At 37.9% G+C, this 22,218-nt stretch overlaps 1 protein-coding gene across 1 annotated transcript in view; it reads right to left on the bottom strand.

Moving 5' to 3' along the window:
- LOC306659757 (uncharacterized protein) overlaps window positions 1-20,964 on the bottom strand; it is a 92,990-nt gene extending 72,026 nt beyond the window's left edge. The window contains exon 1 of the mRNA XM_079137492.1: window positions 20,766-20,964. Coding sequence (XP_078993618.1) covers window positions 20,766-20,824 — 59 coding nt within the window. The 5' untranslated portion in view covers window positions 20,825-20,964. The remainder of the gene's footprint in view (window positions 1-20,765) is intronic.
- Between the last annotated feature and the right edge of the window lie 1,254 nt (window positions 20,965-22,218).

The raw sequence follows: 22,218 nt of genomic DNA, 5'->3' as shown, positions 1-22,218 counted from the left end.
TTCCGTGCCGTCGCTCTAAGACCAAGTGACCCACCACGCACCACTTTCTCCACCAGGCAGTTACCCAGAGATCTGGTGCGTCACGAGTCCCAAGAACTCACTGTGCACCTTCTTGTCCCGACTGCCTCCCGTAGCCCTGGTGCAGTCACTTCGAGCCCAAGCACCCCGCCGCGCTCCTCCTCCTTCTCCAGACAACCCCCTATGTTCAGGAGCGGATGCTCTGGGACCAAACCACTCACCACGCTGTTCCACCGGATAGCCACCCAGGGCCCTGGCGCAGCTGTTCCAATTCCAAGCGACATGCCGAGCCCGTATTTCTCCTTCTCCTCTGGGCAGCCCCCTGTGTTCAGGGGTGGTCACGTTCAGTCCAAACAGCTCACCAAGCACCTTCTCCTTTGGGCAGCCTCCCAGAGTGCAGGTGGGTTGCACCGAGTCTAAGCGCTGTGGTGAACAGCCACCTCTTCAATGCTCCCAGCTGTCTGCGGTCACTGCTCCGGCAGGGGGAGGGGCGCCTCGCTGGCAGTTCTACTTTGCAACGATCCCTGCTTTCGGGGTTACCGCCCTGTCCGGGGGCTACCGCCACGTCCGCCTGCCCAGTGAGAAACACTCACCCGGCTTCTTTGAGTTGGTCCCAAGTCTCTCAATATCTCCTTTTCTTGAGTCCTGAACCCACGCTGCTCCTCCGGATAGCTGCCCGGAGCCCTGGCGCAGCTGATCCAATTCCAAGCGACGTGCGGAGCCCGTATTTCTCCTTCTCCTCTGGGCAGCCCCCTCTTCAATGCTCCCAGCTGTCTGTGATCACTGCTCCGGCAGGGGGAGGGGCGCCTCGCAGCCGTTCTACTTTGCAAAGATCCCTGCTTTTGGGGCTACCGCCCCGTCCAGGGCTCCTGCCCCGTCCGGGACGTCTGCCCAGTGGAAGATTCTCGCCTGGCTGGTTTTAGTTGGTCCCAAGGCTCTCTATATCTCCTCTTCTTGAGTCCTGAGTCCTGGAGCAACACGAAACGCAGCCACCCTCTAGTCCGCCATCTTGAATCTGCCCAAAAAGTGCATTTTAAAACAGACACCATTCTGAAATCCAGAACCATTAGGGATTACTTTGAAAAGTTAAAATGCCAACAAATGGGAAATCCAGAGTCTACTGGGATGACTTCCATCATAAAAACCAGAAAGTGTAGAAGAAATTGACAATTTTCTAGGCTGACATGATCTAAAAAAATTGAATCAGGAGGAAATACAAAAATTTAAAGAGACCAAAAGCATGCCATTATACTGAAAGAGTAGTGAAAAGTCTTCTACTAACAACAGCCCAGGACCAAACATATTCATGTCTAAATTTTTTCCAAACCATCAAAAGAGAACTAACACTGATGCACCTCAAAAAATTACATGGGATAAAATAGGGAGAAAACTGATAAAACAAATGGCATTGAATGAAGGCAATATGTCCCTTATAGGAAAACTGCCAAAGGTTAAAAATAAGGAAAGAAACATATTTAGTGATATAATTGAGGAAGATATTTGCAAATATGCTCATGAAATACTTGGAAAAAAGTTTAGTATCACATTTAAATGATCATACATCATCATAAAATTGGTTTAATTCCACAAATGCAAGGACAGGTCAACACGTGTACAAATAGATGTAGTATACCACACAGACAATCAAGAACAAAAACCTCTTGATCATCTCAATAGATGTAGAAAAAGCCTTTGATAAAATTTAAAGTTCCTTCATGAGAAAAGTCCTAAGAAACTAGGGACAAGAACTTGTTATAGTATTACAAAGGCTATATATGTCAACCCAAAGCCAATGGCACACTGAATGGTGAAAAAAATCTACATTTCTTTGGAAATCAGAAACAAGTAAAAGATGTGCATGCTCACCACTCCTATACAAAAAAGTACCTGAAATATTAGAGCAATTAGACAAAGGAAGGATACACAAAGCAGTCAAATTCTCCCTCTTTACAGAATATCTGATTCTCTTTTAGAAGATTTTAAAGGTTCTATCAAAGACTTTAAGATGGGATAAACAAATTTGGCAGTGTAGCTGAAAACAAAATCAAGATACAAATATAAATAATATTTCTATACAACAAAAGCAATTCCTCTGTGCCCTCTAGTTCTTTGTGTGCAGTATTATCAGTCTCAACAGCTGAGCCCAGTTTGGCGTGGGGATCCATCTTCTTTTGCAAAGAGCCCTCAAACAGCCACAGATGAGAAGGGGACATGACCCAGTGCACCATTTGTCCTGTGACGCACTCTGAGCCAGTGTATCTGTGGTCATATCTGTCACTAACCACCAAGGCCAGGGGTGTTGCTAGTCTCCTGGGTGCACATAAAAAGCTAGGAGACAGAGGTCTCAGAAATCAGGACAAGCAACTTCCAGTCCAAGCTGTGCCATTTCCCAGTGAGAGCAGGTCACTCACTCGAAGCCATGCAGGACAAAGCAGAGTGACAAGAAGAATCACCAGTGCTAAATTTGATAATGGTAAACATGTGACTGGCTTTCTGAAAAACCCACAGAAGTTTTCAAATTCTGACTTTATGACTAAGGTCTATTTCCTCTCTGCCAGTTCCTTTCAAATATTGGAATTAGAACATAATTTGAGTGTGTCCCCTCAAAGGGTTCGTGTGCTGGAATCTTGGTCCCTGCTGTGACAATGCTGGTTAAGTAGTGGAACATTTAAGAGGTGGGAATAGTGGGAGGTCCCTAGATCACTGGGGTACTACCTCAGAAGGGATTAAGCTGGTTCTCAGGGGACCCCTCAGTCAGAACCTGAGGTAGTGAATTGCTACAAGATGGATCGTGACCCCTGATCACCCGCTTTGGCTTTTTGTTGGTGATGTAATCTTGATCCCTCCCAGCCCCCTCTATCTCTTTCTCTTTCTCACATCCCTGCCATGAAGTTCTCACCAGAGCTAAGCTGATATCTGGAGCCTCCATTACTGTGAGATAAATAAACCGGTTTTCTTTACAAGTACTTGGTTTTGGATATAGTAGTAACAAAAATGGTACTAAGAGATCAACTTTACCCACTTCTAGTGAACACATGGCCTAGGCACTTTGGATGCCGTAGTCCTTCTCAGATATCCTGAGGGCCAGGGAAAGAAAGGTTCAAGCCCACTGACTCTCTCTATGGAGAGTAAATTTGGATTGTCCCAAATACTCTTCAACTTCTTTTGGAGGAAGAGGGGAGCCAGGAATAACACTAATGTTAAGAATAGATACACAGCTTTTAGGTAAATGTCCAGTGTCTAATTTGATATCTATAACACTGTCACCTATATAGGAATGGTTGGGTAAGCATTTAACTTCAGTACAAACAAAAAGTTGTGATACACATCACACATTAAACAACAGATGTTTACTATGCCTTTGACTATACTAATATTCAGAACAACACGATGAGGTAGGAAGTTCATAAACTATATAATTCTGTTGAGTGAAATTGCGCTTTCTTATGTGAAGAAAAAATATGGTATGAAGGCAAGGGAAATATCTCAAAAATCCATAGAATCATTAGAAAATATTTTGAACATTTATACTAAAACTAGAAAATCTTGAAAATCTTGACAGATTACTAAAGGCCAGTGACCTATCCAAATTGAACCTTGAGGATACAGAAAACAAACCAATATGCAGTGATGAAATTGAAGCAGCTATTTAAAGCCTTCCCCCCCAAAAAATCTCTGGACCAGATGGATGTTCAGTCAAGTCCCACTAGAACTTTAAAGAAGAACTCTTGCTAATTCTCTTCAAATTATTCCATAAGATAGAAAAAGATGGAACACTCTGAAGCCCATTCTATGAAGCCAGTGTCATTATCATCCTGATTCTAAAATCAGACAAAGATGCATTAAGGAAAGAAAATTCCAGACCAATATCCCTAATGAACATATATTCACAAATAAAATATTGGCAAACCACCTTTAAGAACACATCAAGAGGGGAGTTTTCAAGATGGCGGCCTAGAGGGTGGCTGCATTTCATGTTGCTCCAGGACTCAGGATTCAAAAGAGGAGATATTGAGACACTTGGGACCAACTCAAAGAAGCTGGATGACTCTCATCCGTTGGGAAGGCGTCCCAGATGGGACGGGGGTCCCGGAACGCAGGAAACTTTGTGAAGTAGAGCTGCTGGCGAGACACCCCTCCCCCTGCTGGAGCAGTGAACTCGGACAACTGGGAACGCCGAAAAGGAGGCTGCTTGGCACAGCGCTGGGACTCAGAGCAACCACTGGGGCTCCGGCGGCTGCCCAGGGGAGGAGCAGCGAGGAGAGCTGTGTGGACTCAGGACACCAGGGCCTGCCCTGAGGAGGAGGAGGAGGAACATGGCCGCGTGGATTCGGAGTGACTGCACCAGAGCTACAGGTGGTTGCCAGAGGAGAAGCTGCGTGGCGAGCTGTTTGGACTCAGAACGACTGCTTCTGATCACCGGGGCTGGTCCTGAGCATGAGGAGGAGGAAGAGGAGCGCGGCCGCTTGGATTCAGAGTGACTACACCAGAGCTACAGGCGGTTGCCAGAGGAGGGGCTGCGTGGCGAGCTGTTTGCACTCAGAGCACTTCTGAACCCCGGGGCCTGCCCGGAGGAGTAGGAGGAGGAGGAGGAGGAGCGCGGCAGGTCGTTTGGACTCGCAGTGACTGCATTAGTGCTCCAGGTGGCTGCTCAGAGGAGAAGGCGAGTGGTGAGTTGTTTGGACTTAAAGTGACAGCGCCTGAACACAGGGGGGCTGCCTGGAGGAGAAGCGTGGTGGGTCGCTTGGTCTTGAGTGGCCGCACCAGAGCTCCGGGTGGTTGCTCAGAGGACCCATGCTGTGGGTCACGTGGATTCAGAGCCACTCAGAGCGACCGTTCCTGAACACTCGGGGGGTTATCTGGAGAAGGAGGAGGAAAGGGGAGGGTCACTTCGACTCGGAGTGATTGATTGCCCAGGGCTACGGGTGGTTGGTGGGAGGTGGAGGCACACAGTGAGTTTCTTGGACTCCTAGTGACTGCACCGGAATACTGGGTGGCTGTCTGGAGGAAGAGGCGTGTGGTGGGTCTCTGGGTCTCAGAGCGATTGTACGGGGCCCCAGGTGGCTGCTCAGAGGAGGGGCCACATAGCAAGGCGATTAGGTGCAGAGCAGGGTCCCAGGATCTAGGAGGCATCTGGGTGGAAGAGCCACACAGAGACAGGCTTAGGGCAGAGCGAAGGTTCCAGGCCTGCGGGCAGATTCTCTGAGGAGGGGCAGCCTAAGGAGATTCATCTGTGAAGGGTGAGGCTCCCAGGCCCAGGAGGTAGGGCCGGGCCCCTGGGAACTTTGCAGAGGAAGGCAGCCCAGCCCAGGTGGTAGCTATAAATTGAGGGGAACTTCTAGGAGGGTACCGACCAGCGAGACCTCCCCACCGGGTGAGTCTTCCCTGCAGGGTGAGGTTTCCCCACAAGGACGGTAAAACTAGAGACTCAGGCCCAAACAGGCCTTGCCTCAGCCCGCAGCCTAGGTCCCCTTTGGATGACCATTGGTCAACAAGTGGAGGCACCTCTGCCCACTAGCAGGGATTATAATCCACCTGAAGGCCACCACTCCTAAAGAGGCAGCTTCCTTGTGGAGCACCGCATTATCACCTTCCTCCAAGACTTCAGGCTACTGAAGGCTAAGGGGTGATATATATAGAAATCTTCAGGGACATTGTAAGTCAATAGAGGAAATCTGCAATATCTCAGCGGTCCACTGATACCTGAACAATATGAGAAAACAAGGAAAGAAAAAGCCACAAACAAATCTAGATGTTACATCAATAAAACCCAATGACAGCATGGCAGAAGAAATGACAGAAAAGGAGTTCAGAATGTACATAATTAAAATGATCAGGGAAGCAAACGATGAGATGAAAGAGCAAATGCAGGCACTGAATGATCGCACCAATCGACAGTTAAAAGAGCAAATACAGGAAGCAAAAGATCATTTCAAAAAGAGTTAGAGATATTGAAAAAAAAAACCAAACAGAAATCCGTGACATGAAGGAAACAATAAACCAAATCAAGAACTCCATAGAAAGCATATCCAATAGGCTAGAACACCTGGAAGACAGAACCTCAGACATTGAAGACAAAATATTTAACCTTGAAAACAAAGTTGAACAAACAGAGAAGATGGTAAGAAATCATGAACAGAATCTACAAGAACTATGGGATATCATGAAAAGGCCAAATTTAAGAATTATTGGGATGGAGGAAGGCCTAGAGAAACAAGCCAAAGGAATGAACAATTTATTCAATGAAATAATATCAGAAAATTTCCCAAATCTGAAGAATGAAATGGAAAATCAAGTTCAAGAGGCTTATAGGACTCCAAATATACAAAATTACAACAGACCCACAACAAGGCACATTATAATGAAAATGCCTAACATACAAAATAAAGACAGAATTTTAAAGGCTGTGACAGAAAAGAACCAAATTACATTCAGGGGGAAACCAATACAGTTATCAGCAGACTTTTCAATCCAGACCCTACAAGCTTGAAGGGCCTGGAACAACATTTTTCAAGCCCTGAAAGAAAATGGATGCCAACCAAGAATCTTATACCCAGCAAAACTTACCTTCAAATTTGACGATGAAATAAAATCCTTCTATGATAAACAAAAGCTAAAAGAATTTACAAAAAGAAAGCCAGCATTACAGAACATTCTCAACAAAATATTCCATGAGGAAGAGATGAAAAACAAAGAAGCAAATCAGCAAAGGGAGGAATTATCCTAAAGGAATTGTCAAATAAAGGAGGAAACAAGTTGTGTCAAACAAAGAAATAAATAAAATTTCAAAAATGAACCAAATGACCGGGAAACCAAATCATATCTCTATAATAACAATGAATGTTAATGGCCTGAATTCATCAATCAAAAGTCATAGACTGGCAGATTGGATCAAAAAGAAAGATCCAACAATATGTTGCCTGCAAGAGACTCACCTCATAGAAAAAGATACCCATAGACTAAAGGTGAAAGGATGGGGAAAAATGTGCCATGCGCATGGACTCAGCAAAAAAGCTGGAGTATCCATCCTCATTTCAGATAATGTGGACTTCAAGCCAAGGTTAGTCAGAAGGGATAAAGAAGGTCATTTCATACTGCTTAAGGGAAGCATAAATCAGCAAGGTATAACAATCATAAACATCTATGCCCCAAACAGTGGATCATCCATGTATGTCAAACAAATCCTTCTTAATTTCAGAAACCAAATAGACCATAACACAATAATACTAAGTGATTTTAACACACCTCTCTCACCACTGGACAGATCTTCCAAACAAAAATTGAAAAAAAACCATAGATCTCAATAACACAATCAATAATTTAAACTTAACAGACATTTATAGAGTATACCATCCAACCAAGAGTGAATACACTTTCTTCTCAGCAGGCCATGAATCTTTCTCTAAAATAGACCATATATTATGCCACAAAACTAATGTTAGCAAATACAAGAAGATAGAGACACTACCATGTATTCTATCAGATCATAATGGATTGAAGTTAGAAATAAATGAAAGAGTAAAACACAGAAACTATTCCAACATCTGGAGAATAAACAATACGCTATTATATGATGAATGGATAACACAAGATATTAGGAAGGAAATTAAAAAATTCTTAGAGGTAAATGAGAACAAAGAAACATCATATCAAAATCTCTGGGACAGTATGAAAGCAGTACTTAGAGGGAAATTTATTTCATGGAGCGCATTTAATAGAAGAAGTAAAACTGAACATATAAACGACCTAACACTACAGCTCAAAGCCCTAGAAAAAGAAGAACAGACCAGCACCAAAAGTAGTAGAAGACAGGAAAGAGTTAAACTCAGAGCTGAAATCAATGATATTGAAACAAATGAAACAATACAAAAAATTGACAAAATAAATAGTTGGTTCTTCGAAAAAATAAACAAAATTGATAAACCTTTAGCCACACTAATAAAGAGAAGACGAGAGAAAACCCAAATCACTAAAATTCGGAATGAACAAGGAAATATCACAACAGACAGGATTGAAATACAAAACATAATTAGAAGCTATTTTGAAAATCTATACTCCAACAAAATAGAAAATTTCGAAGACATCAACAGGTTTCTAGAGACACATGAATTGCCTAAACTGAACGAGGAGGACATAAACAATTTAAATAGACCAATTTCAAGTACTCAAATAGAAGAAGTCATCAAAAGCCTACCAACAAAGAAAAGTCCAGGACCAGATGGGTTCTCAGCCGAATTCTACAAAACCTAAGAACAGCTCATTCCAATACATCTCAAAGTATTCCATAAAATAGAAGAGGAGGGAACCCCCCAAACTCATTCTATGAAGCCAATATCACACTGATACCTAAACCAGACAGAGACTCATCAAGGAAAGAAAATTTCAGATCAATATCCTTAATGAACATCGACGCAAAAATTCTCAACAAAATTTTAGCAAATCGCATACAAAAACATATTAAAAAGATAGTGCACCATGATCAAGTGGGTTTCATCCCAGGGATGCAAGGTTGGTTCAACATCAGGAAATCAATAAACGTAATTCACCATATTAATAGACTTAAAGTCAAGAATCACATGATTATTTCAATAGATGCAGAAAAAGCATTTGATAAAATACAGCACCCCTTCATGCTCAAAACACTAGAAAAAATAGGGATAGTGGCAACATTCCTTAACATTGTAAAGGCCATTTATGCTAGGTCCATGGCTAATATCATTATAAATGGTGAAAAACTGAAAGCATTCCCCCTAAAAACTGGAACAAGGCAGGGATGCCCTCTTTCACCACTCCTATTCAACATCGTTCTTGAGACTCTAGCCAGAGCAATTAACAAACCAAAGAAATTAAAGGGATACGAATTGGAAAAGAAGAATTCAAACTATCTCTGTTTGCTGATGACATGATTATATATTTAGAGGAACCTGGAAAACCACCAGAAAACTCTTAGAACTCATAAGTGAAGTCAGTAAAGTAGCAGGTTACAAGATCAATGCCCATAAATCCAACGCATTTTTATACATAAGTGATGAATCTTCAGAAAGAGAAATTAGGAAAACTACCCCATTCTCAATAGCCCCGAAAAAAATAAAATACTTGGGAATCAATCTCACAAAAGAGGTGAAAGACCTCTACAATGAGAACTACAGAACACTAAAGAAAGAAATTAAAGAAAACCTTAGAAGATGGAAAGATCTTCCATGTTCTTGGATAGGCAGAATTAATATTGTCAAAATGGCCATACTACCTAAAGTGCTATACAAATTCAATGCAATTCCAATTAAAATCCCAATGACGTACCTTACAGAAATAGAGCAAGCAATTATGAAATTCATCTGGAAGAATAAGAAACCCAGAATAGCTAAAGCAATCCTTAGCAGGAAGAGTGAAACAGGGGGTATTGCAATACCAAATCTTCAACTCTACTACAAAGCAATAGTAACAAAAACGGCATGGTATTGGTACCAAAATAGAAAGGTAGATCAATGGTACAGAATCAGAATAGAGGACACGAACACAAACCCAAATAAATACAATTTTCTCATACTAGACAAAGGTGCCAAAAATATGCAATGGAGAAAAGATAGCCTCTTCAACAAATGGTGCTGGGAGAATTGGAAATCCATATGCAACAGAATGAAACTAAACCCATATCTCTCACCATGCACGAAACTAAACTCAAAATGGATTAAGGACCTCGGAATCAGACCAGAGACCCTGCAGATTATAGAAGAAAAAGTAGGTCCAATTCTTCACCTTGTTGGTCTAGGATCAGACTTCCTTAACAGGACTCCCATAGCACAAGAAATAAAAGCAAGAATCAATAACTGGGATAGATTCAAACTAAAAAGCTTTCTCTCAGCAAAGGAAACTATCAGCAATGCGAAGAAAGAGCCTACAGAGTGGGAGAATATCTTTGCCAATCATACTTCAGATAGAGCACTAATATCCAGAATATATAAAGAACTCAAAAAACTCTACTCCAAGAATTCAAATAATCCAGTGGACAAATGGGCTAAGGAAATGAATAGACACTTCACAGAAGAAGATCTACAAGCAATCAACAAACATATGGAAAAATGTTCAACATCTCTAGTAATAAGAGAAATGCAAATCAAATCCACCCTAAGATTCCATCTCACCCCAATTAGAATGGCGATTATCAAGAATACAAACAACAACAGGTGTTGGCGAGGATGTGGGGAGAAAGGTACACTCATACATTGCTGGTGGGACTGCAAATTAGTGCAGCCACTCTGGAAAGCAGTGTGGAGATTCCTTAGAAAACTCGGAATGGACCCTCCATTTGATCCAGCTATCCCACTCCTTGGCCTATACCCAAAGGACTTAAAATCAGCATACTACAGAGATACAGCCAAATCAATGTTCATAGCTGCTCAATTCACAATAGCCCGACTGTGGAACCAACCTAGATGCCCTTCAATTGATGAGTGGATAAAGAAACTGTGGTATATATATACAATGGAACATTACTCAGCCATAAAGAATGATAAAATTATGGCATTTGCAGGCAAATGGATGAAATTGGAGAAAATCATGCTAAGTGAGATAAGCCAATCTCAAAAAGCCAAAGGACGAATGATATCGCTGATAAGTGGAGGATGACACATAATGGGGGGGAGGGAAGGGTTAGTGTTAGGGTTAGAGTTAGGGTTAGGGAGGGGGTCAAGTATGGAGGAAGGAAGGACTGTATAGAGGGTAAAGAGGGTTGGGAGGGGTGGGGGGAAGGGAAAAAATAACAGAATGAATCAAACAACATTACTCTATGTAAATTTATGATTACACAAATGGTATGCCTTTGTGCCACGTAGAAACAGAGAAACAACATGTATCCCATTTGTTTACAATAAAAAAAAAAGAAAAAAAAAAAAAGAACACATCAAGAAGAAAAGATACTGTGATCAAAAGGGCATAATCCCAGCAAAGATGGTTCAACATATGTAAATCAATCACTTCAATTCACACCTACATAGAGTTAATGATCACAATCATGGAATTATGTCAAAAGATACAGAAAATGCATTGAACAAAGATCAGCACCCACTCAGGTTTAAAATACTAGAGAAACTAGGAATAAAAGGAATTTCCCTCAAAATTATCAACGTAGTGCATGGAAACCCCAAAGTCAGTATCATACTAAATGGAGCAAAACTGAAAGCAGTTTCTCTAAAATCTGGAACAAGTACAGTACATCCAGTCTCATCACTCCTACTCTACATAGTCCTTGAAATTCTAGTCAGAGCTATCAGACAAGAGAAGGAAAGTAAAGGAATGCAAAAAGGAAAAGGAAAAGTCAAATTATCTCTGCTTATTGATGACATTATTCCTTATTTAGAGACTCCAAAAGCCGCACCAGAAGAGCTGATAATCAAATGTAGCAAAATGGTCAGATACAATTACAACATACGTAAAAGACTTTAATCCAATGATAAATCTTCTGAAATGATGAATCTCCTCTCGTACTTCATGTCCTCTGACAAATTAGTGACAGTGACACTCTGGTCGTATACATGTATGTGATAGTTTAGCATTTTCTGCATTGTGTTAGAGTGAAATGGATGTCAGGTTGTCACTTACACAAATTTTTAATAAATATTTTATCAAGGGAGCATCTTTGGACTCTGTTTTTGAAACCTTCTGAAACATGACTGGGAGCTGGCAGAGCAGGCTGTGGCTGTGGACTTCAGCACAACCATCGACATCGCTGTTGAAGAAATTACAATTTACATCTATTCCAAGTTGTAAATGCTAGTCTTTTTTTTTTCCAATAAAGATGCCATTAACTTAAAAAAGTCATCCTATTCACAATAACATGAAATAAAATCTTAGAAATAAATCTGAGCAAGGACATGAAAGATCTCTACAGTGAAAAGAATAGAATGCTAAAGAAAATAATTGAAGAAGACCTTAGAAGATGGGAAGACCTCCAAGGTTGTTGATAGGCAGAATATTATCAAAATTGCCACATTACCAAAGGCGTTACAGATTTAATGCAATTTCTGTCAAAATACCAATGACATTCTTCACAGAACCAGGAAAGACAGTTCTAAAATTCGTTTGAAAGAATAAGAGACCCAGAAGAGCTGGAGTACTCCAGAGCAGGAAGAGCAAAGCTGGAGGCATCACAACATGGAACCTCAACTTACCCTACATAGCTAACAAGAACATCAGGGTAACTGACACCAAAACAGACATGAAGATCAAAGGAATAGAAAACAGAGCTACTCTCATCTGACTTGACAAAGTTGTCAAAACACATCCAGCACAAAGGAAAAGCCTTTTTTAAACAAATGGTGCTGGGAAAAGTGAATATCCATATGTAGAAGAATAAAACTTGAACCCTATCTCTTAGCCTGAACAAAAGTAAATCCAAAGTGGATCAAACACCCAGGACTTAGACTATCGAATCTTTAACAGCTGAAAGAAAATGTAGGCTCAGCACTCTAAAATACTGGCAGATACATCGACTTCCTTAGAATGACTACTAAAGCATTAGAAATAAAACAAAGAATCAGTAAGAAGGATGACTTCAAATTATAGAAGTTCTTCATGCAAAATGAGAAAAGAGCTTGAAGAGAGTCTACAGAATGGGAGATCATTGCCACCTGTTTCTCATATATGGAATTAATGCCCAAAATATATAAAGAGCCCAAAAAATTTAACATCAAAACACTAACAATCCAATTAATAAAGGGGCAAAAAAATTAAAAAGATACTTATCTAAAGAGGAAATACAAGTTGTCAATAAATATATGAAAAAAAAAATGTTCAACATCCCTAGCTATTGGAGAAATCAAAATACACTCAGATTTCATCTCCTTATAGTCAGAATGGCAATTATCAAGAATATATATGCTAAATAATGTTGACAAAATAATGTTGACAAGGATTTGTTGGTAGAACTTCAATTAGTATAACCACTTTGCAAAGAAATATGCAGATTCCTCAATGAATGAGGAATGTCTCTACAATGATGCAGCTATCCCACATCTTGTTTTACAGCCAAAGACCTAAAATCTATATACTGTAGGGATATGGCACATCAATGCTTTTAACGGTACAATTTACAATAGTCAAGCGGTGGAACTAACCTAGGTGCCATTCGACAGAGAAATGCATGAAGAAAATGGGTATATATACACAATGGAGTTTAACTCAGCCATTAACAATAAAATAATGGAATTTGCTGATAAATGGCTGGAACTGAAGAACATCATGATAGGAGATAAGGCAGACCCAGACATTCAAGGTTTGAATATTTTCTCTGATATACAGAAGCTAGGCGAAATTAAGTATGCAGCATCAGGGGAAGGAAATTTCATGATAACACAAGAGACATCAGTGAGGTAGAGGAAAATGTTTGAGGGCCAAAGAAGAGGCATGGGAAACCTGAAGAACAGTAGAATGAATCTGATCAAACTGTGCTATATACATGGATGAATATACCACAGCGAATTTATATCCACAAGGCACTCATTAAAAAAATAACCTATAAAAAATAGAACTATCATTAAAGGAAAAGGAACAAGGGGAGGGAGTAACAAAGGGAAAGGAAAAGCACCAGGGTTGAAATGGAGTAAATTTTACTCCACACTTGTATAACAATGTCAAAATGAACTGCAATATTTCCTGCATCTAAAATAAACTAATAACAAAGAATTACTCCCCAAATGTAATAACCATCTTACCAAATGTTTCAAATACTGTTACATTACATCTCCAATTAAGTTTTATAAAACTAATGGTGCCTAAAGCTAGCAAAGTAGGCATCACAGATAATAGAATTTCAGCATGTATGATGCCTTTTTACCTTTAGTCATTTATAGCAAACTAAGCAGATGTGAGAGAATAATATGTATCTGAATTTTAGGCAAAAACACAAAATATTTACATTTGACAATTTCAACAAAATGTATAAATTTCTGCATGCTATACAACATTTATTTTTGAAATGGTAATAATTTTACAGTTCCTGTTGCTTGTTTTCTCTAGCAAAGGTTTTAAATGAGAATAGTATTATATTCTAGAGAAGAATAAAAAAAACAATGTAAAAATGTGAAGTGAAAAATAAGTTTAAAGTGATAAAATTTTTACTGAAGTAAATTTTTTTGCAAACTTTCTAAACTCAGGGATCATTATTATAAGAAAAACTTTATCTTTAAAGGTATGAATGGTAAATAGACTTTTACCATTTTTGAGACATGTAATTCTGTCACAAATATTCAAGCCTAATTTGTGTGAAGCAGCAAATACAAGTAACTATAATACCATAAAATTTTATTAACATAAACAAGTGATGTGAAAGATTTGGCTCCAGGGTTGTAGTTTGCAAACTCCTGGTTTAGATCACATTACATATGAAGTTGTTAGATAGCCAGTTTTAGGAATTATTTGTGATCCTTCATTTAGAAGCATGCAACTCTAAGGATGTACCAATTTAACATTTACACAAAAACAGTTGAGGAATGTACTAGAAACTTTTTAAAGGACCAACTTGATTAATGTGACTGTAGAGTTCAAAAGAGTCAAAAAACTATAGTAGAATGATAATAAAAGGAAAAAATGAACAATGGAGAGTTATTCACTTAAAATATTTTTGTCATAAACTCAAAAAGTAATAATTCAGATAATAACAAAGCAATAGAAAAACCTTTTTTAAAAATAAAAAATAAGCAAGCTGGGCATGGTGGCACATGGACTTGAGAGACTGAGGCAAGAGAATTGCAAGTTTGAAGCCAGCCTCAGCAACTACCAAGGGCCTAAGAAATTTACCGAGGCCCTGTCTCTCAATAAAAAAAAAAAAAAAAAAAAAAAAGATAAAAGACCTGGGGATTATGCCTCAGGGGTTAAGCTCCACTGGGTTCAATCCCTGGAACAACAACAATAAATAAAAATAAACAAACATACTTAGCCATATAATCCTTCCAGATTCTAGTCCAGTTTGTAAAATGCTTGGAGGCCATCGCTTCCATTTTTATAAGACTGAACTTTGAACCAACTGGTGGCAACTTTTCCTAGAGCCATTAGCCAACTAATTTCATATATATATAACTATATTTTACACAAGTGAATCTAGTAGACAAAAACTATTTCATCAAAAGTAAGAAAATAAACATTCTTCTTGAAGGCACACAAGGTCATTCTCCAGGACAGATCATATTTTAGTTTACAAAACAAGCTTTAAGACACATAAGAATATTGAAGTCATATTAGGTATCATATCTGAGCACACTGACATGAAATTAAAAATAAACAGCAGGAAAATTCACTAATACATGGAAAACAAACCAAATGCTCCTCAACAACCAATGGATCAAAGGAAAATTTTAAAAAAATAAAGCATGAGTTGAACATATTTAGAAATACCATACCAAAATTAGTAGGTTGCAGTAAAAGAAAATCCATGTAACAGGCAAAGTTTATAGCCATTTTTGATTACATCAATAAAGATAGAGGGCCTGGTATAAACAACGTAGTAATATACCTGATGGTACTAACAAAGGAAATTAAAGTCAAAGAATAAAGAAAAAAGTAAAGAACCAAAGCAGAAATAAGTGAAATAATGACTGGTAAACCAATGGAAACAAATTTTAAAAACTCAGAGTTGTTTTATTTAAGAAGAAAAAAGCAAACCTTAAGTCTGACAATATAATGAAAAAAAGACAACTGAAATACAATAAAAAGAGTAGACACTACAATTGATATCATAGAAATACAAGGTATAATGGGAAGTACTATGAAGATAACCTAGAATGAATGGGTAAATTCCACAATACAAACAACCTTCCCAGACCGAATCATTAAGAAAGAAAAAACCAGAACATACCAAAAAGTAAGGAGATTGGATCAGTAGTAGAAAGAATCTCATCAAACAAATGCCCAGGATTTGATGGCTTTCTTACTGTCCTCTAACAAATGTTCAAGGAATACCATTTCCTACTCAAAATGTTAAAAAAAAAAAAAATTCAAGTGGAGGAAATATTTCCCAAATGATATTACCAGACCATCATTACCCTAATACCAAAACCATATGGGATTAAAAATATAAAAGACCAATAACTCTGATGAACGACATAAGAAAAATGAAGTACACAAACCATTGTGATCACATCCACAAATACACAAGAGGCATTCAACAATATTAAACATACTTCCTTGATTTAAAAAATAGACTTTCAACAAACTAGATATACAAGGAATGAAACAAAATAATGACTGTGTATGACAAAATCAAGCTAACAAAATGCTGAAATAGGGAAAAGTTAAATATTTTCCTCTATCATTAGCTAACAAGAGAGGATGCCCAATCTTACCAAATTTGTCAACATATTTCAGGAAGGCCTAGTAAGCAATTAGGCACAAAAGAAAGAAAAAAGAAAAATCAAAAGGGCCTGGGTGTGGGGATACATCAGGTTGAAAATAAAAAACAAGTTAGGCTGTCCTTAATGGCAGATGACATGATGTTATATCTAAAATACCCTAAAGACCCCTCCCTGCCACACACAAAGTACTAATATCTTTTATGCTTCAGGATACGAAATCAGCATATAAAAGTTGCATTTCTATACACTAACAAGGAACTACTTGAAAAATAAAATACAATTTCACCTATGATAGATACCAAAAATACTTTTAAAATCTCCATAAAAGTTCCAGGGACAACAACAACAACAACAACAACAACAAATCCTACGAATCACAAGGAACCACAAAGGTCTCCAAATATCTAAAACAATCTTGAGTAAAACCAAATCTGGACACATCATACTACTTGAATAAAGCCTTAGAGATAAAGCTGTAGTAACCAACACAGGATGGTAACAGCATAAAAATAGATAAAAAGGCAAATGGAATGAGAGTCCAGAAAAATAATCCATGCACTTGCAGTCAATAAGTTTTCACAAGTGCTAAGAATGCACAATAGGAAAAGACTGTCTTTTTAATAAATGGTAATACCTGGAAATCTAGCTCACTAAATACAGAAAAATTAAATTACATTCTGTTTCCAAATCATATATAAATAAAAGTCAGTACAGGACAAGTTAAAAACTTAAATGTAATTATTAAAGCAGTGAATACACTTGAAGAAAAAATGGAAAAAACCCTCTCCAGCATTTAAAAATATTTTTAAACCTTTATTTTACTTATTTATTTTTAAGGTGGTGCTGAGGACAGAACCCAGGGGATCCACATGTCCAGCTTTCTACCACTTAGCCACACCCCCAGTCTGCCCTGATATTTTTATGGGTTGATTTTTTAAAATATATAAATATAAAGCACAATCACCAGAGCAAAACTAGGCAAATGAAATTATATCCACCTAAGAAACTTCAGTAAAACAAAGGGAAAGACCAAGAGAAGGAAAATTCAACCCACCAAAAGTTACAAAGTGCTTGCAAGACTTAAATGGAACATGTTGTTAATATCTCAATTGAACGACTCATCAGTAAGAAAAAACATAAGGCAATTATACAATAACAGTGGACCTGAATAAATATTTTTCAAAAGAAGATAAACAAACGGCCATTAGGTATTATGAAGAAAATGTTCAACATCCCTGATCATCAAGTAAATGCAAATTAAAATCACAATGAAATATCACATAGATAGCTTACCTACTACGAAATGACAAAAATTAAATGTTACTGAGGATGCAGAGAAAAAGAAGCCCATGTACATTGTTGGTAGTAATATAAATTGGTACAGACCATTAGGGGAAAAAGTATACTAGTTCCTGAAAATATGGAAAATAGAACTATCAATTGATCTAGTTATCTCACTCCTGAATATGTAGATCAATGAATATAAAATGTCTATGCCAAAGATATATCTATACTTTCATGTTTATTGCAGCACTATTCACAATCAATCTAAGTGTCCATCAAAAGATGAATGGATAAATAAATGATAGTATATATACACAGTGGAATACTAGTAAGGCCTTAAAAAAAAAAGTCTGCCCTTTTTAACAACATAGATAAATCTCAAGGACATTGTATTAAATAAGCCAGGCATAGAAACATATATACTGTGTGATCTTAACTCATGTTTAACAAACAAATAATTAGAAGCCACAGAAGCAGAGAGAATCGTGTTCACTGTGTATTAGAGCATGGGAGTGGGGGGATGGGATTTGGTATAAATTGGTCAATGGCTAGAAAATCCAGGATAGCTAGGGGGAATAAATTCATGAGATCAACAAGATGGTGACTGCAGTCAATAACCATGTACTCTTGAAAACCACTAAGAAGTCAGTGGCAGCTGAGCGGCGGGAGCAAGCGCTCTTCCGCAGCTGCAGGAGCCTTAGCCGGACACCCCGCAGCACCGCTGCAGAGCAGCCCGGGGGGCGCCGCCATTGCCGGCGCCCTGCCTCAGCCCACAGGGCTCCCAGGCCCCCAGCACTCGCCTCGGTGAAGTGTCAGGATGTCTGACCCGAAGGCCGTGATCAGGAAGGCAGACCTCTTTGGGAGAACATGCAACTAGAAGCCGCCTCGTTTCCGTTTGTGTATAAAACACCTCTCCCTTTTGTGGTCCAAAATTATTACTTTCATATTGCTGTATTCCACCGACTGGGTCCAAGTTAATTATTTTCTCCTCAACATCATCCTCTACTTTTAATTTTAATGAGGATATGCATGGGAGAAATTCATCATATCTCTATAGGTACAAACTCATTCATATATGTAAATTCATATTTTTAAAACATATTAATATTTATTGAATCTTATTAAGATCAGAAAGGGTTCCCTATACTTGCAGCCAGTACAGAAAGCCATTAAGGACTGATAGATTGTTGCATAAAGTCTATTGTGTGCAGGTCAATAAAACAAAGGTAAGTGTTTATACTATTGAATAGTAAATTAAAAACAATAAACAGTGACAGCAGCATAAATTCACTCATTGATAAACAGCATATATTTCTATGCACATATATATTTGATGTGACACATTAAGAAGGTACAAAATTTCCAGTAAAACGTGTTTTCTTTTGAATTTTAAATATCACTAAACTGCTAATATATACATAGCAAAAAGCAAAAAAATTTCACAGCACATCTGATTTTATAAATGATATTTTTAGAAATATGTTCTGCTTTATAAAATGTATAATAAAAAATGAAATTGAAAAGATTTATGATGCAGTAAAAGTTAATAAATCTGAATGGAACAGAAGTGAAATATTATTTATCAGTCTTAGAAATACCCAAAAATGGCCAATGAAGGATGTTTGAAAAAGATAAAATTACATAAAAAGGGAAAACAAGACACTGAAATGAAAAGATAAAGAGAAAAATAAGCTCTAAGTAGGTAGATAAGCAACAGTGAAGCACTGTCTTATGTATATATCATGTTATGATTAAATAAATAATAAATTTCATTTAGAATTGAAAACTCAAAAATATGTCAGATAAAAGTTAAATGTTGGATGCAAAATGAAATTCTATTTCTACATAGCTAAAAAATTTAAAAATTTGTTATTATCTGATATTTAATTTCCCAGAAAATAAAATGGAGAAGCGAATAGTTTTAAACATACAGGACATATATTAAAGGAAATAATATTGAGTAAAGAAAATGACTTAATTAAGAGAAAAGTCCAGCATTTCTACTCAATTTTTTCTATATGCAGAATCAGCTCTTCAAATCCTCTCAATTACATTCAGAACCAAGGCTTTTTTCATAAATTCAATAATTGTCCTTAGAAAATAATACTCCTTAGTTCACATGGAATAAAAAATATGAGAATTAAATTTAAAGTTTGCTATGATGAAGTTTCATCTCTTCTTCTATGTTTGGTATTGTTTCTGGGAGTTTGATATTTACTTTAATTCTTTCTAACACTGTGATACCCTCTCCTTTCCAATCCTAATTTCAGCAAAATAAAATCATCCTCCAAGCCATGCATTTTTCTTATTTTGCCACTTTTCTCCCTCTAACACCTGTTGCCTATTTTTCCCTCAAATAATTACAGAAATAGCTACTTGCACACATGTTCTTCAATTCTATTCCTTTACTCTTTAAACTTTCATCAACATCTCTCCACTAAAATTTTCGTGGCTCAAATTTCTAGAGGACACGTTTTCATTTCTGCACCTAAACACAGGACATTGTTATATTATTCTTTATTGACTAAAGCACCCTCTACTACATTTCTATAGTAATATCTTCAATCTTGCTGCTAAAACTTACTCAATTCACTAATTAAAGAATTCCTAATTTATCTTTTAATTCATGTGCACAACCAATCTACAAGCAGGTTACAGCCGTAAGACCACTAGAAAGTATCTCAATATTTTTATTTTTGTGTATTTGTGCCCAGATTCTTCCTTGGGGTAACCACAATTTCCTTCTACTCAACTCTCTACTGTCACACCAAACCCAACTCTCAAAACACCTGAGTAAGTATTACAGTCATCTGACCCCTTACTGATCAATCTTTAGCTCATTTCCTTCTGCTCTGAGGACAAAATCTGAATTTGTTAACTTTCTTACATATGTTAATGATGAGGCCCTTTCAAATATTGTTTCTATTAAAAGGAAAGAGAACACCAAACCAATGAATCTATGATCTAGTCTGAAGCATGCAACCTACACTAAACTCTACCATGAGATTATCTGGTATTCCATGAAAAGTAGATTCTGGCATCGCTTCGAAAACTTCATTATTCAACCTTCCATATCAACGAGTCTCATTTTCATTAATATGTGTAAATAAGTACACATACCTCTCTAAAAAGTCCCTGTGTTGATAGGAGAGTTTCTTCCTTCCATCGTGGGGTTCCATGGAAGCAGCAAACCCGGGCAGCCAAGCAGCAATTAATAGCAGACCTCGGAAGCTCACGGCCAATTTTCTCTTGCGTGGTTCATGTCTTCCGAATCCAAAGATCTCTGTAGTTAATGTCCCTGGGTCCGATCCCTGCTCCCCACATGGGGAGGGGGGGAAGTCACCTCAAAAATCCCACAGCAGTTTGCCTTGAATGTGGGACTCCAGGGGTAAATATGGTGCTTGGGTCAAAGTTATTAGTCCAAATTTATGCTAATCAGGGTTTGGAAAAAGTAGCATCACTATTGGTCCAAATTTATGCTAATGATAATTTGGAGAACTACGCAAGCTATTGGTTAGCATTTGAGTCTCAAACTTTGGCTCTGCCCTTAATTCCATTTTTCTGGCTGTGGGCAGGTGGTGAGAGACAGGTCAGTGTGCCCTGACTCTCCTGGGTCCTGACATGCACCTGCATGATGGGACTCGTGGACACAATTTAACATCAGCATTTGAGTGAGTATCAGGCATGTTTTGTCAGACTGATTTTTTCTAGGTTGTACTGTATACATAATAGAACAAAGTGTAATCGATAGCCATCCTAGCAGTTGTTCCACAATTTTAATAGTACAGAAATAGCAACGTAAACACCAACTCAATGTATTACTAAGTTTGATATCAGTAGCTCAAAATGTGTCTCACATGAGAAATTCTGTTTAGAAAAAAAATCTGTTAATTCTGAGACATTATCAATTAGAAAATATCCTTCAAATTCAAATATAAATATTAAATGTAGCTACACTGGAGTTCTAGCAATCAGGATGAAAAACACAACATTAAATAATATCATAAAAATCACTCAATTTTCCTGCTTAGGGATAAGGAAGTGAAGATACAGGGAAATGCTAGTGAAGGGCGGTGCTATTAGTATGAAAACAAATAGGATTCAACCTGTTATATGAGGCATATGTTCATTTCTAAGTGGTGGAAATTAGATTATATTCCTCATGAAGTATTTTTGCATAAAAATTACCATGTGGACTGACAAAAGGAGCACATCCATTTTTTAAAGAATGCTCATTCTTTCAAAAGGAAGAGGAGGAAGAGAGTGTTGATGTTAAAACAGAAAAGGGGCATATATATTGTGAAAGAGGAAGTTAGGATGAAGTAATTAGTAATAAAATTGTTTCATTAGCTGGATTCTACAGGGAATAAAGTCACACTGCAGTGTATAATTAACTGCAAATGGAAACTACGACCTAGTGTATACAGGTCCCTGATCCTTGTTCTTGAGTGAGAAGCTAATACTACTGGCTGTTTCAGAGGCTTTGTCTATAAGAACTGGCCTATGGCTAGAGGACATGAATGTCTTCCCAAGTATTCAATTTGAGAAGTCTGTCATTAAATTACAAGGCACA

The sequence above is a fragment of the Sciurus vulgaris genome (genome assembly GCF_902686455.1).
Source record: "Sciurus vulgaris genome assembly, chromosome: 4".
In the NCBI taxonomy this organism is placed as follows: domain Eukaryota; kingdom Metazoa; phylum Chordata; class Mammalia; order Rodentia; family Sciuridae; genus Sciurus; species Sciurus vulgaris.
Note: the sequence above shows the minus strand (reverse complement) of the source record. Positions and strands in the feature narration are given on the sequence as shown.